General features: G+C 40.5%; 1 protein-coding gene across 4 annotated transcripts in view; it reads right to left on the reverse strand.

The window, feature by feature from the left end:
• Positions 1-1841: 1841 nt before the first annotated feature.
• Positions 1842-15636, reverse strand: part of SFMBT1 (Scm like with four mbt domains 1) — a 92325-nt gene continuing 78530 nt past the window's right edge. For all 4 annotated transcript variants that reach the window (XM_040569278.1, XM_040569277.1, XM_040569279.1 and 1 more), the window contains 7 exons: positions 14069-14208; positions 11219-11328; positions 9340-9515; positions 8417-8595; positions 7978-8223; positions 7355-7483; positions 1842-6478 (listed from right to left, as the gene is read on the reverse strand). In XM_040569278.1, the coding sequence (XP_040425212.1) occupies positions 6338-6478; positions 7355-7483; positions 7978-8223; positions 8417-8595; positions 9340-9515; positions 11219-11328; positions 14069-14208 (1121 nt within the window). In that variant the 3' untranslated portion in view covers positions 1842-6337. The remainder of the gene's footprint in view (positions 6479-7354; positions 7484-7977; positions 8224-8416; positions 8596-9339; positions 9516-11218; positions 11329-14068; positions 14209-15636) is intronic.

Consider the following 15636-nt stretch of genomic DNA (forward strand, 5'->3'; position numbering starts at 1 on the left):
GGGACGCGAGAGCGGGGGGGCGCTGCCCCTGGGCCGCGCTGCGGGGCCGGGCGCTCCCCGAGCCCCGCCGGCAGGCCCCGCAAGCCCCGCCGAAGGCGGCGGGGATGCCGGGAGGCCGCCTCCTGCCGCCAGCTTCCTCACAGCGGACGGAGGGACGGTTACCTGGCACCGCGCGTATTTACACGCTGAAAGACGGCACTGAGCGCATCAGTCTGAGCCCGTTCCTGCGCGTTGTTCTGAGCCCAGTACAAAAGAAGTTCCAGACGAGCCAAGTGTAGCCGAGAAAGCAGCGCCGAGGAGCAGGGTGCAGGCCGCGGGCAGGGTAGGGGCTGAACGAGGTGGGTTCTCAGGTCCCTTCCAACCCAAGCCCCTCGCTGGTTCTGTGAAGGCGCAGGGACACTGCTGCAAGGCTGACCTGCTTCCGAACACCCGGGGGAACTTTGTGTTATTCATGGAAAACAAAACCAGCTTATTTTAAAATTCCGACTTGACTGGATAGCGTATACCTTCAGAGAACCCTGCAGAAGGAGCAGCAGCGCCTGCAAGGTTTGGATACATACGTTTAAAGGCAACAATTAATGGAAACTTGTTTGTAGGCTCTGTCCTTAGCTCCTTTGTAGGACCTTCAGCATCCTGTGAAACGAAATCTGGTACCTTAGAAGGCTTAGAGCAATAACGTACCTGCCTTTGAGGGAACCATATGTACCACCCAAATGAGCTGTTAACAAGGATGCTGGGCAAGTGGTATTTATGTAGTCAGCATTTCCTTTTAGACATAAAATGGAACACACAATCTAGTGTTCCCCATGCTTTTGTAAGATAGAAAACCACCCACGTGTAAGCAGCAGCATTCATCGTTATATTAACAACCAAAACCATCAGGAACAGTTTAAGTATCTTTTTTAATTTTCTTACAACCACTTAAAACTGTCATATACCACAAACTTATGTACACTATTTACAGACAAAACAACCAAAATATCCATCCAAAATATTTTTTAAAAAATCCTCTGATTAAATTGTTACACCTGCTCAAACAATGGTGGGACTTAATAGGCATATTTTCTTGTGCATGTTTCTCTTCCATTTAGTACTTCAGTCTCACTGCATATATATATATATATATTTAAAAGTTAAAGAAAGATAAAACAACAAGCAGAAGGGACGCAACACAATATGCATTTAAATCTTTGTTTAAGAACAAGCAGCTAATTAAAAAAGGCAAAATACAGGAAAAGTGCATCAGTTCCAATGAGTTAGTATAAGAAAGAGGCCCACGTGTGGAGAGCAGGTACCCCCTTAGGGCAGAGCCTCCTAGAAGGCCTCTGATTGTCTACAAAGATTATTTTTTAATTTATTTTAAACAAAAAACAACAACAATAAAAAAAATAAAAAAAAGAAGAGGATAGGAGAAACATGACACCTCCAGAAAAAATATTTTTTTCCATGAGGTTTCTTGGAAACTGGTGCTCAACAACTTTTGGGGTGGGCAAGAACTCATTTTTGCCCAGACTTCATTGTTCATTGACTTGAGTGAGCCATGCCTGTGACTCGAGCAGAAGGCCTGTTCCTCTTGAATGGCACGATGTTGGAGGACTTCCACAGGCTCCATGCCCATGGTTGTGCTGAGTCAGCCAGACCTAACCACCTCTGAATTTTGTCAGCGCAAGACCTGCTCGCTTCCATGGCTTAAAGCTGAGCCAACCATTGCTGGCTTTGCACTTAACATAGGAACTTTGTCTTCTCATCAAAACATCCATCCTTATTGCCTGGTGCACTTCAGGACAACAGATGCAACTATGAGAAAGCTAGAAATGACCAGACCATGGAGACAAAGTGGCACCAGCTGTAAGTTGTTTTTGCTAGATTTCATACAGATTATTATTATCATTTTAGAATAACATGTAACAATAGGTTTGCTGTACCTGGTGTTCCCAAGTCCCCTTCTAATCCTTCACCCATAAGGCTGCCTTTGAAAACAAGGCTATGTGCACATCTGGGGAAGTTTGGCAGCACTCTAAAATTTGGATTCAGCACACAATCCCTTTAAAATGGAGCCTTCAGCCGACACCTGAAGTCTCCTGACAGAGCCTATGTCTTTGTGCTTAGTTGTAGCAATTTCAGCTCACAGTAGGCAGTAACCAGTCTGCCACTATGCAACAGGACCGGTTAAGGAGTAGCTTACTATCTATCATATTTTTGGCTTTCGGGTAGGGCTACTTCAATCAAAGAGCTTCTCTCACAGCAATAGATTTGGTCCAAAGGTATCCAGTCTCCAATTTGAGTTCGACAGTTATGAAGCCTATTCAGTTACATTCAAAAATCTCTTTTCCTTTTGCCATGTCTTTGTACTTTATGCAGAAGATTGGAGTGCTCGGTCCAATCAGCTGTAAATACATTTACGCTTCTGTGGACCTAGCAGCTACATACTTCTTTCCTCACTTAAAGCATCATTGGAATCAAGAATAAGCCCTAGCAAAGTCTAAAGCGACAACGAAATAGTGCTAAAAGTTGTGTGTGACAAGGGAAAATAATCCTAACCACCACTGCAAACTCTGTACTGTTTCCTTCAATCCCAGGAGAGACTGCAAACACCCCTGGTGTTCTACACAACATGTAAACGAATTTGCCTTTTCTTTTTTTCCTCAAAGAGCAACTTTCACAAGGGTTTAGCATTAGAAAAAAAGTAGTCTTCATTCACCAAGTCAGTGCTGTACCTCTCCTCTCCTGGAAAGGTCACTTTCAGTTGCTGCTCATGCCTTGGGGGATCAATTTACCACATTACCCTTCAGCAACATTTTTGTCAAATACTTCTCTACTATGGGCTCCTTGTGTTGATGCAGAGAGCAAACTGTAGTAACTCAACAAAATCTTTCTGCCCAGCAAGGCTAAGCTTAGCACAGTACAAGCGCCATGTGGAGGCACCACCAGGTTTCTAAAGCTATGATGTGCAAACCAAGACTACACAATGCATATAAAAATAAGACAAGAATATAAGCTCTCAAAAATATAAACTAAGCAGTATCTCCTTTTATCACCCACATAAAAATACATGACGCCCAAAGGAGAGCTCATTTTCTTGTAATGAAAACATTTCCAAGTCCAGGAGGCTGGACATCAGCTTTGTCATGTCTTAGGATGAATGGAAATGGTAGCCTAAGTTAATTACAAAAGTCCCAGCAACTCCTGCTTGGGAAACACAGGTATCATCTAAAGCCAAGATTCAGGCATTGAGCTACTAAAAATCCAGTTCTGAAGAAAGAGAGCAACTAAAGCAGCATGTGAGCTGATTTCAAGTTATGTTGGTGTAAGATGAACAAAGTTAAGTGCAGTTGTCATCTGCCACACATAGAAGAAGAGGAACTTGAAACAGCCAAGTAGAAACATCATCCATCAAGATAAAGCCCCAATTATCCCTTTTAAAATCCAGCAATGAATGCTTCCCCCCCTCCCCCCAGGAAACAGAGTGTACAGTACCCATGTGCAGCATAAAAACATTTCACAAATAATGAAAACATCCCTTTTGAAAATCTCAACAAAAACGGATCCCATTGGGACCAGACTGTCAGTGCCTCCCAAAACAAGGCAGAAATATCTAGCCTATAAAACATGCCAAAGGTGACCAGTAAGTATCCCACTAACCTCTGATACTGCTCACTGCTTTGTTTGCTGAGAAAAAGAAGTATGACTTTTGTATTTAAATCTCAGGCGCCATGTTAACAGGTTCACTACATTACCCTTTAAGGTCTATTCTCTCCTAACAGCTACTCAGGAAGACACCAATCTGTCCGTTGGGAGAAGTAGAATTAATATCTCTTGGTTATGCAGATCAATTCTGCTGGGCATCAGCTTCTGTAACAGTGCAAAAGAATTCTGGAATCCCTGAAGAATGACAAATGTGATCCAAAAGCATCTTCCACCCCAGAAGGTCTCTGCAGGTCAAATTTCTCAAGAAAAGACACTGACAACAAAGCAGCAATGTTTCTTTCAAAAAAAATTTCAGGCCTAATGGATTACCACTGAGCTTGTAACTAAAGGAATGGAGTACAGAAGGATGACCTTGGCATAACACAAAGAGACAAAACATCCATTTATTGGCCACATATATGGGGTGGGGAAGAAAAAGGGGCACTCTGATTTCAATTTAACTATGTTTTCAGACTTTTATAATCTGGGAAGAAAAATTGTTCTAGTCACACACTGCCTGCCCACCCTCAATCAAAACTACTGAGCTAGTAAACTGTCATATTAGACAACTGACAACTAGACAACTGACATATTAGACATAAACTGTCATATTAGACATATGACAATTGTCCTATTAGAATCAATATTGACGTTTTGATTCTAAAAAAAACCAACACAAACCAACGTTTAATTTAGGACTTCCTTAAATAGTTCTGTCTCTACAAGGCAGTTATTCTAAGGGGATAATAGCAAAAGAAATCAACACCAACTATTTCGCTTTGCTTACTCTATAAACAGTTTCTATTGGAGGTAGCTCCTCTCAACACCCATGTGCTGGATACAGACACAGGCTGTGCAAGCTCAGCTCTTGCTTTACACATGACCTCCTCACTGAATCCTACAGCGCACAGCATCAAAATATCCTATCATTTTAGGGTGAAGAGAAGCTTGGATCACTCCATGTGACCAAGTACCCACTGCTGATCAGAAATCAGCGCGTCCTTCCTAAAACAAATTCATGTAGCGAGCACCTTCCTACCTGAGATACCTTGTTTGCCAGGGGCTTTCTGTAAAAATGCAATTGAATAGGGGAAAGGAAAAGGGCTGCACACTTGCTTTATAAAGGTCCAAGCCCATGCTCCTCCAAATACTCATGAGAACAGGCAAAAGCAAATGAATGCAAACCACCTGAAACCTAATGCATATTTGAAGCAGATCTCAAGCCTGATGCAAATTTCCCACATCTTTAATGGGAAGTAAGGTAAGCCCTGTTACTTAAAGTGTGACACACAAGTCCATGGCAAGTGGCTGAATGGGTTTAATTACCCTGAAAAATTAAAATCAGCAGTTCATCGTACAGTTGGTCTACCAATGGAACTAGATGTCCCTGTGCTCCTTTTCCCCAGAAAAAGCACAAAAAAAAACTCTTCCCCCCCCCCCCCCCCCCCCGTTTTCATCCAGTCTGATCCTGAGCAGCTGTAAGTAGTTAAAAATACAAAGTCATACTTGTAAGACAATTTTCAGTAAGCAAAGCCTAGTAGAGCAGTCCTCCATTGATTGCAGCTTTCTTAGTGTATTCTACGAAAAGATGTACAGGTAGCAAAGCAAAAAGCTGCTACAGGCTCTGTGTACATGGCCCGATTGTTTGGTATAAGAAAAAGGAATCAACTTCACAGAATTCTAAAGGGGGAAAAAAGTAAAAGAAATTTTATCTGAAAACCAAAATATAGGAAATCCAGAGGCACTTTCTCTTTCTTTCTTTTTTTCCTACAGCCTGTAAGAGAAGTGCAAAGTAATTAAGTTTTCTGACATCTGAGAAATAGGTAACACCCAAGCTAAGCCTCCAGAAGTTTCAGCTAAAGCTTGGGAACAGAAGCTCTGTATGATGATATGGGTTTGTACTTATGACATGCCAACAGAAGAGAGACTGCTGTGCAGCGACCTACGATTTGTCCAGAAGAAATAGTTCCCTCCCTTTTAAATTCATCACTTCTACTGTTCAGGCTACAGAGGTAGTAAAAACAAAACAAAACAAAAACCCAACAATAATGAAACAACAAAACAGAACAAAAAAGAACCACACTCTTGCTATACTGTACATTCAGAACCCTGTGGCCACGTTGTTGTCCTAACAATGAACAAATTCATTAAAAGACTCAACATTAACACACGAATGTGCAAAGAGCACATTCCAAAGCCAGTGCTGTGGTAAAGCAAATGTTCGTCCACAGGAGGGGATGGGGATTCTGTGAATCACCAGGAACAGAGAAAGTTATTTCTGGCAGCCTGCATGCGAACGTAAACAGGATCCGTTTCTCCTTTTAAAGTTCTGTGCCACCAGAACTATTGAAATGTCACTTCCCACCAGAGGAGACTTTTCTGTAATCATTAAAAAATACATTAAAAAAAGGGAACCATAGAGCAAGAGACTATCGTGTTCCCAAGCTGGCAGCTGGCAGAGTAGCCCAAGTTTGCATTGGCATTTTGCTCCAGATGTTGTCTTCTTTTCCTCAAAGTGAAAAACTGAGGCTGACAGATTCTCTTAGGTTGCCAGAGCCCCAGTTCAGCTTCATTTGGCTTTCCTCGCTGGAGGGAAAGGAGCATAGAGTTGTGGTTGTGCTTCAAAGGTCCACTTCATCTTGGCAGCTCCTTAGTTAGCAAACTGCTGGTAAAAAGCAAGTTTGACCCTCTCAATGTGATGGCAAAGTTTAATAGCTGGCCCAAGTTTCAAGTCCATGCACTCCTGAACGGTGGGCAGGGTCAGCAGCAGCAGTGCCTGGCCGTCAATTTCCTGTCAGAAGACAAAATCTCCATAGTGACTATAGTGACTTTGTATTTTTGTTCTCCATCCCCCTGCAGCTTTGATTTGCTGTAATTTCAGATTCATGGGCATTTGTGAATTAGTAGTTTCTTCCATGCTACTCCAGGTAACTTAAGAACCTTTCTTTCTCACTAACAAATCAATTCCTTTCTTAAAATGCTAGCTCAAGTTCACTACTTAAGGGACAGAACCTCATGAGAGGCTATTTTTAAATCAACCTAACAATAGAAACAAAGGAAATTTCACGCAGAAAGTCCTTTACCTAACTTCTAATCATTCTATAGAAACAGATGTTCTACAAGGTAAAGTATATCTTCTGTAACATCTATCATAAACCATATTCAGCACCAGTTCCAGTACTAGTCTTGATAGATGATTTTTTTTTTGTGGCAAATTTTAACTAAGATGCATCATTTGACTTATATTTCTACTTTAGTCATCATACTTTAACACAAAATTGTTCACTTGTTGCATACAACATTATGACACCTGCAGTTAGTCTGCAGAATGGAAAACATTTATCATTTGGAGTCCTCAACTCAAGTTGCAAAACAGTATCACCTAAAAAATCAGCTGCTGCTTTTGTGGTGCTTAACTGTGGGCATTCTCTGTGGTTTTGGGATTCTGATGCCTCACAGACTAAAACCTCCTCCACTGAGTACTAAGAAACCCAAACACAATTGTGTCCATTCACATAACTCTCCTCTCCCAAACTACAGCAAGTTGTGCATGTGTTGTTTTTTTCTCAGAACCCTACTATACAATTTAAACTAGCTTCTTTTTGTGATTCAGTAGAGGCTGAGAAGCAAAGTGACAGAGCTTCAACACTTTAACAGAAAATCATACCTGGTCGAGGAATATTCTTGCCAGCGGTGCACAGTCGGTGGATTTGAGGAATCGCACGACGTCAGCCACGCTCCATTCCAGAGGGTTACTGTCCAGCTGCAGCTTTTCAGCAACTTCAATCTTTATGTCCTAGACAAGCCACCCAGCACAAAAAGAACTCCTAAAATATTACAGAAGGCATGGACCAACAGTCCCCTCTGCTCCCCCACACTCCCAATGTTCAGCTGCCAAATAAAGCTGTAAGGAGAGCTCCAAACTGTACTTGCTCTGTGGTTAAGAGATGTGCAGAACAGCACTATGCTGCAGGTGGAGGTCACATCCTCACAGCCAGTAAGCAGTGATCTAAAACCAGGATTTGGCACTGCTGAAGTTGAACCGAGGATGGTTAACAGCTGGGAAGTAGAAAGCTCCCCATTTTGCCGACAGCTTTCTGTTTAGTCTTTATTACAGTCTTGTAACATGACTGTAATAGCAATTATGATTTTTAATTATTCTGCAGGGTCTTCACAATGCCCTTATGGGATAATGGAGTATTTATAAAAATACACGTAATGGTTAATAGTCCCAAGATATTTGTGCTTACCCAACACTCAGAAAGGGCACTAATGTATTTTCAGAATTACCTTCGGTGAAGGAGGCTTATTTTCATCATCAGAAAAAGAAAAGGTCCTAAGCTTCCTCTTCCGCTTGTCTCGGTCCTGAGCCAGAGAATGAGACAGCTCACTCTGTGTAGGAGAGGATGACAGTGATTTCTTCTCTGATACCTCTGATTCCTCAAGTAATTCGTCTTGCTGCTCTGAAGTGCTATCCTCGGTCAAAGATTCTTCATCTACCTCATCCTGGTCATCTTCCTCTTCTCCCCCGCTGCCCTGGAAGGTAGGGAAAAAAATAAAATAAAAAAGGAACAAAATCAGAAATAGGAAGTTTAGGACAAAAACTACAATTGCCATCCATGTATCTGCAGTAACCTGAGGTTACAAGGAACTAACAGTTTGTTGTTTCAAATGAAGCTGGTCCATGATCACATACAGTTATCTGTTAAAGTTGGTGTCAGTCTCATACCTGGGGAGATCCAGCTGGAGTGTTATCCACTGAAGTAGAAGAACGTTTTTTCTTATGAACAAAAAAATGTTTTCGTCTCTTCCTTCTTTTATTTGGTTTCTTCATGGCTACTTCCAGGTTACTGTGGCCACCCGGAGGCCTACCTATCCGCTTGTTTTTCCGCTTTCCATAATAGTGTGCTACCAGGACAGAAGAAAGGAGCATCATGTTGAAATGCACCTTCAATGCCACTAGTTATGTTTGTCCATCATCAGGACTGGAAAACCAGTAGCAGGACATTTCCCAGTAGAAATCCCAATTCTGCAAAACTTCAGAATGAGTATGTCTATGTTTTCCTCTTCAATTTGGTTTAAGGAACAAGAGTTACTAATAAATTTTATTTTCCCTGTAACAGGAGATTTACTTATCTTTGAGAAGCCCCATATGATCAGATTTTATGTAAAAATCATCAACTACAGACTTCGTCCAATTTAATGGTGTCTTTTGTGATGTCCTGCAGCTTTTAAGCATGGCCTCCATGCACTGTTTGTTCTCAGTGTCAAATGGTTAAGATAGTTTCAAAAAAACTAAAAGTCTAAAAAACCTAAAAGCTAAGAGAAGAGCTTTAAAGTATTTTATTTTGTTCCACAACAAAATGATAAAAGCAATTACAATGTCACTTAAATTACAGTATTAGTCAATTCTTGTCCCAAAATGTGTCTTACAGAGATAAATACAGCAAAATCTATGGTTTTACCGTTTAATTAGAAACTATTTTCATCTGCCCTACACATTGGTACACAGATATTTTGTAGGCCAGCGCACGTAGTGCTTGAGCTTCTCCTTCTGTAAGCAAACCAATGTACTTTGGATTGCTTCTGGAGCAAAAGCAAAATATAACACTCCCAAGTCCCACCTCAGTTTGACAGCCACTGCCTACTCACTGTATTTAGTCTTTGTCAGGACAGAGCAGTTCTCTGAACACTTGTCCAGCACCATCTGAGGGCCGAAGAGGTTTGGACAACACTCCAGCTTGATGCATGTTTTTCTGCAGAAGTCCGCCACCCGATCTGCTGTCCTTACCACTTCCACAGTTGCACGGTAGCTCTTCCCTTTGTACCTGCAATTGAAAATGTGGTCGTAATTCAGGAATCCTCTAATAAAGGACAAAAGTACTTAATTAAAAATGTATAAGGATACTGCTTTAACAACAGACTCAGAGAGAGTCCAGGAAACAGGTAGTCCTGGCTCTTATGACAGATCCTCGAGCAAAGTAAAAAAGCTGACAGTACCAAACATAACAAACACTGCCCTGCCAGTAACTATCAAATACCCTCTGACAGGACTACCCTGGTGTTTAGATGGCGTGATTTCTTTGTTCACAGGGTTCTTTTCAAGGGACTGCAGAAGTGTCCACTGTGATGCAGACAGCTGGTCCCTAAATCCCAAGACTGAGTGCACCAATTCACACTAGAGGCCAAACAACTACTAATAAAAGATAGCATCAAACAGCTTCTCGTGAGCCATTGTATGCACATGTGATGGCAAACAAATGATCTACTGTTGCATTTCCATTCAGTTTTCATCTAACTGCTGAACAATTTGTCAGGACAGTCGTTTGTCATGACTCCACATACTGCTCTTGTTTGACTCAAAGTAAGAAATAGCCATTTCTTTTTGTTCATCAGCCTTGTGATGGCACGGACAGAGTAGCATGGTGAAATACCCGCCCATCTCGTGCATCATTTCTGCTTTGTTCTCCCAGCACAACTACTGACATGTGCTGATATCTATTAGGGATGTCTCAGGCCTGCAAATATCTAATTAATGCACTGAAAAGCAACAACAACAAAAAAAAAAACACACAAAAAAGGAAATATCCTCATACTGCAGACATCCCTGCTCTCACTGCTGTGACAAAAGCAAGCAACTTCCATGAAACAGATCAAAAGATTTTTTTCTATTTCAACCACATCTTTTATTTGCATTAATTTTTCTTATGATCTTCCTGTTGTACAAATCCAAACACAGAACAATCCTTCAATACATGGAAAAGTGTCCTTTTACACACAAAACTGATCCAACAAAAGAATTACTGTTATATTCAAAACCATGTAGTAAAGCCTGTGCTATGGCACCCTGGGAAAATCTAATCTCTAGTACACAAACATGGTGACCTAATTACAAGGCCATCACTAGACTATAAGGTAATATCTGGATTTATCAAATATATGCAAATATGATCCTGTTTTTTCTTCCTAGCCACAGAATAATCTTGCAAAGAAGCTCCAACCCAAAAGGCTCACAGGAAAACTAGGGAGCACTTCAGGGTAGGTTGTTGTAGAAAGACTTCCATGCCAGTCCATTTCAAAGCACTGCTACAACTGAATTTCAGAGGAATCTTCCTCCCCTGAGAAACTGGCATGTGAATGCCATAGAAGCCTGAGAAGCTTCCTAAGCAGTATGTGCTTCTGCTTTCAAATACTGACAATTATTTTCAGGCAAATTAAATATCTTAAGCCTCACGTGCTGGTCTGCCCATGGATACACTGTCGTACTGGTACCACACCACTGGTACTTCACCAATAGCTGCTAACGAGCCAGCAGCAGAGTGCACGTGGCATATTAAGGAACATTAAATTCAGATGCACTTCACCAGACATTCAGAAAAGACTTTATATAAAGATTTGGAAATTTAGTCAGTCAGCATCTTTACATGCTATAAGCAATTTTTCCATCTCTGAAATGTGAGAAGTTAAAGCCCAGACCCCAGAGAACACTGTCACTGGGATCAGCTGAGTGGGGAACAGGACGAGAATTTACTTGGCTTTTAGGATCTCTCCATGCCCATGCCATGCAGCCTCTTCATCCAACTGCAGCTCTCGCAGGACACGGCTGGGTTTGTAAGCTGCATTGATCAATAAAGTGAGAACCTATCGTTGGGTGAAGAGGAGAAAATGTTTAGGTTATTTGTACAATGAATCTTTTTTTAAAGTGCTAGGGTAGAATAGGAAATTAATTCTATTCATCTGAATTATCCAGCATCAAAGCACTCATTCACAGCATGATTACAGATACTGCCAAAATGAAAACAGAGAGCAGTCAACACTTTGGGCCATGCCACACCTTCACAATTTGTCTGCAGAGTCACAAGTGTATCACAAGTCTATCAAGCAATTTCCCAGTCACTGCCTTCGAATTACATGTCACTAAATTGAAGCGCTGAAGCACGGGGCTGGGTACCACATTTGCATAACCTTGGGTAAATCTGAGTTATCACCTTAGAGCCTGTTTGACGCACGAAGATATGCCTACAAATGCTGCAGGGTTTTACTGCCTGCCAACCCACTGCTTGCTACAAAATCACACTCCAGAATCTTAAGGTCCTTTTTGCTTTTGTGAACCACAATAAGGCCTGTACTATAATAAAATGAGAATTTCTCTGGTGCTGTGCAGCAAGTAACTCAAAGTTGTGAACAGCTTCAAATTAGTGTGGGATAGTACAAAATTTACATTCAAATCGTATTTCTTATTTTCCGCGTTTGCTTATCCCAAATTGGTTGCACCAACGTATCAGGGTTGCAGCTTCAGTCCTACCACCACAGCAATCCAGAGGTCTACAGCTCCAGTGAACAGTATTCAATTATCACACTATGCAAGTACTGAACTCACTGCAGGATTTATACAAAGAGTCAGAATCATAATTAAAATGCATATAACTAAGCAGATTGGTTGAACTTTTAGCAACACTCAGCATGTGTACATTAGCAGGATTTGTGCATGCTTCATGCTTTCAGGTGGTGAAGAAGGTTAAACTTTCTTCAAGGTGAAATGAAGTTGCCACAAAATTTCACACTTGCTCTTCTGGAGTGCTGAAGAATTTACATCAGAGAACTGAAACTTGCAGAAAGGATGGGGAGAAATAGTGTGGTGTTCACTCACTTTGACAATGTGCAGCATCCTGCATGGGAAGGGACATTCAGCCCTTGCAAATGAACATGCTGTAGGACCAACGAAGAGCAGCCACTCCAATGAGAGACTGCAAGGGCATCTTCTGATACCAGATCACATCTAAAGACTGAAGATGCTTTTTTGCTAAAAAATCTGTTTTAGTTTTGTCAAGAAGTGCAAAAACTGCTGCTTTAAAAATAATAAGTGACATTTAAGCTGTCATTTGGGGGTTGGACCTGATGATCTCTTGAGGTCCCTTCCAACCCCTACAATTCTGTGAATTCTGTGATAAGGGTTCTCAGAGAGAGCTTCTGTGAGCTGCAGTTTCCTCCCATAATATAGATTCACCATGGTAGATCAAGCCTGTGTTTCATGAAATCCAGGTCTTTATCTGAGCCCCCACTAGGGCCATTCACTTCTGAAAAAGGTAGGTAACTCCTCCATCTTCCATGCCATCTGGCCATTTCTATAGCAGTAATTGCTTTTATACCCTAATGCCATCAGTCTCAAATATACAATCTTCATCCCATACAGCTGCGAGTTTAAGACTAGTCTTAATTTACCTATCTGAAATCCCAGTTAAGTTATTTAACAAGAAAATGCTCTTTCCATTAAGCAAGGTACATTAGCAGATTTGCTCAAATACAGGCTACCTCTTAAAACCAGATTTCCCCCCACAACCTGGGGACACAATACCATTTTTTTTTACAGTCCTGGGACCCCAGCTGCCCACTATCTATTTTACTAGGTATGAGTAAGCTTTATCCAGTGATAAAGTACTTGAACTTGATTAATGAGTTGAGATGAGGGTACAGGTCTGCTTAAAAATTCACAACTGCATTCCCCCATCTCCAAATGCTGAAGGATCAGATATATGTTTTTAAGCAGAGGTGTAGATAAATGATTTAAACAATTTTATGGGCATGCCAAAACACAAGTTTTAATTTTTAAGTCAAATATTTGAGATCAAAACAAGAGTATGCATCTCACTCAAATGTCCACCGTGTTGTATACTGGTATGATGCACACATACCCTTTTATACCCTTTTCACTTTTATATATTTATGTCTGAAGACCAAAAAAATTAATATGCACCCCCACTGCTGTTAAAACATTATGACTAAGGTCTTTTTACTGTTTCATTCCCCCCGATGTTTGCTGGGGACGGCTACATGTATGCATGCAGAAATAGAACTTCTTCAGTAATGAGCTTATCCATTATTTCATCAGATCATTGCAAATGATATCGAACTTAAATATTAAGAATTCTTTTCATTTCCCAATTACTGAAAACAGTTTTCCATTTCTGCTAAGAAAATCTGTATTTCCTCTGCTCTAACATCAATGGTGCAAACTGTGAAGGAAAGCTTTTGGGATTATCTGAAACTAAATTCTGTTAATTAAAATTGAAACATTTATTACAGCTATAAAAAGATACTAACTCTTTTGGTCATGGCAATTACAGGTTACTCTGTTTTAACCTAAAAAAAAAAAGTTAGCAGTTGAAGGTTGACTTAACTCCAACAAATGGGATGCTTTTACTCTTTCCAGCTATTAATAAAACAGTCCATGATTTATCCTTCATTTTATACAAAAACCCCGTTCACTCATCATCAGTTTATGAACGCCTTAAAAGTATTAATTACCCATCTATAATTAGAGAGGCACTCTAGAGTTTACGATGCACTGCTAATAGAGGTCCACTGAGTAGAACCACCTCACCTCTTTCAGAACAAGAACACAGTTCCCAGGTCCCACAGACTGAGGAAGCTCAGCAATCCTGCCTTTGTTAAGGTAAGGCCCTGAGAAGCACCGGTGGTTGAAGTAGATCTTTGGGCAGCAGTACTTTCCATTAATTATCACTGAGAAAAGAGAAAACAAAGATTTAAATCACGTGGTACAACCTCCCCAGCAAATTACTTCTTGCAATGCTTAATATTTTGCCTGCTGTAAAAAAGGAAGGAAAAGATCACCTGAATGAGTTTAGTTTGGGCGAGTACAGGTGTCAAATTTGCCATCTCAGGACTAGTTATAGATGTTGCTAAAAATATTTCCCATACTTAACAAGCATGCTTGCAAATTGACAAACTATAGAAAATAAAGCCAGTTATATATCAGAAAAGAAGCATTTCTTCTGGCTAGTCTGATGCTTTATGGTACCTCAGTGAGAACAGGCAAGAAGATGACAATCCCAACTATTTGGTAGCAGAGCTCACTCTAACACAGTAATTACAGACAAATTTTCCAGTCGAATAACTCTCTCTCCCCTAAACTTTTGCCACCAGAGAAGGTGGCAAAGTTCTCCAGTATTCATCCTAAACTGCAATATTGGTTGCTTTGCATTTTCACTCTTTTCACTTGATCAGAACTGATTCAACTGATGAAGTGACCTTTGATGAAATGACATGAAGTTTGTTAAGCCTTTGAAGTGGTCCAACGCTGCTCAAAATTAAAGTTCTGTATAATATGTATTGTAAGATGTATTTTATTATGTATTAAAAAAAGAAGTTTAACCCTAACAGTGTTGCAGTATTTTTGATTGAGCAACACTATCACTTAAGATCTTAAATTCAGTACCTGATAACTGCTAAATAAATGAAGTAAAATTTACATTATGACTCTATTAAAAAACAATTAAAATGCTAAGCAAGCACAAATCGTTTGTATAAAGCTTGCATTTGGTGCAGCTTCAGATATGCATTTCACTATACAGTAAACAGCAGAAGAGGCATTTTGTTGCCAAACAGACAGATCTGTATGACTCTTTAACCAGCAGATGTACTTATTCATCATATTCATTCTTGCAACAGTTTAGAAGATTATTAGATTTCACCATCTGGCACACAACACAGCTTACTGTTTGAATTGCCTTTGTTTATCATGATTACAAAGTTATAAAAAGCAGATAAACCTGCTTCTCAAAGCTAGAATCTAACAACTCAAGAGTACAGATGCTGCGTGCTTGTTATGATGCTTCTCCCAATGTTATTAAACACAGCAGGTGACATTAACAAATCATCTGCATGGGTCACAGCATACATTTGGCTCCACATATTCTCTGTAGGTGGAAGAAAGTTTGGTGTAAAAATTTACTTTCCAGGTTTAATGCACATTTCAATTACAGGACACAGAAGTAATTGTATGGTTTTGTTCATTTCATTTTCTGATGTTCAAATCAATCAAGGATGAAAATCTTCAAGCTCTTTCCTCATCTTCTTTCCTGTATCCTGACAGAAGACTATTGAGCAGCACAATGAGACGGGACTGTTGAAGGATTTTGGTTTTGTTCC

This window comes from Cygnus olor, chromosome 10, assembly GCF_009769625.2.
Source record: "Cygnus olor isolate bCygOlo1 chromosome 10, bCygOlo1.pri.v2, whole genome shotgun sequence".
Classification (NCBI taxonomy): Eukaryota; Metazoa; Chordata; class Aves; order Anseriformes; family Anatidae; genus Cygnus; species Cygnus olor.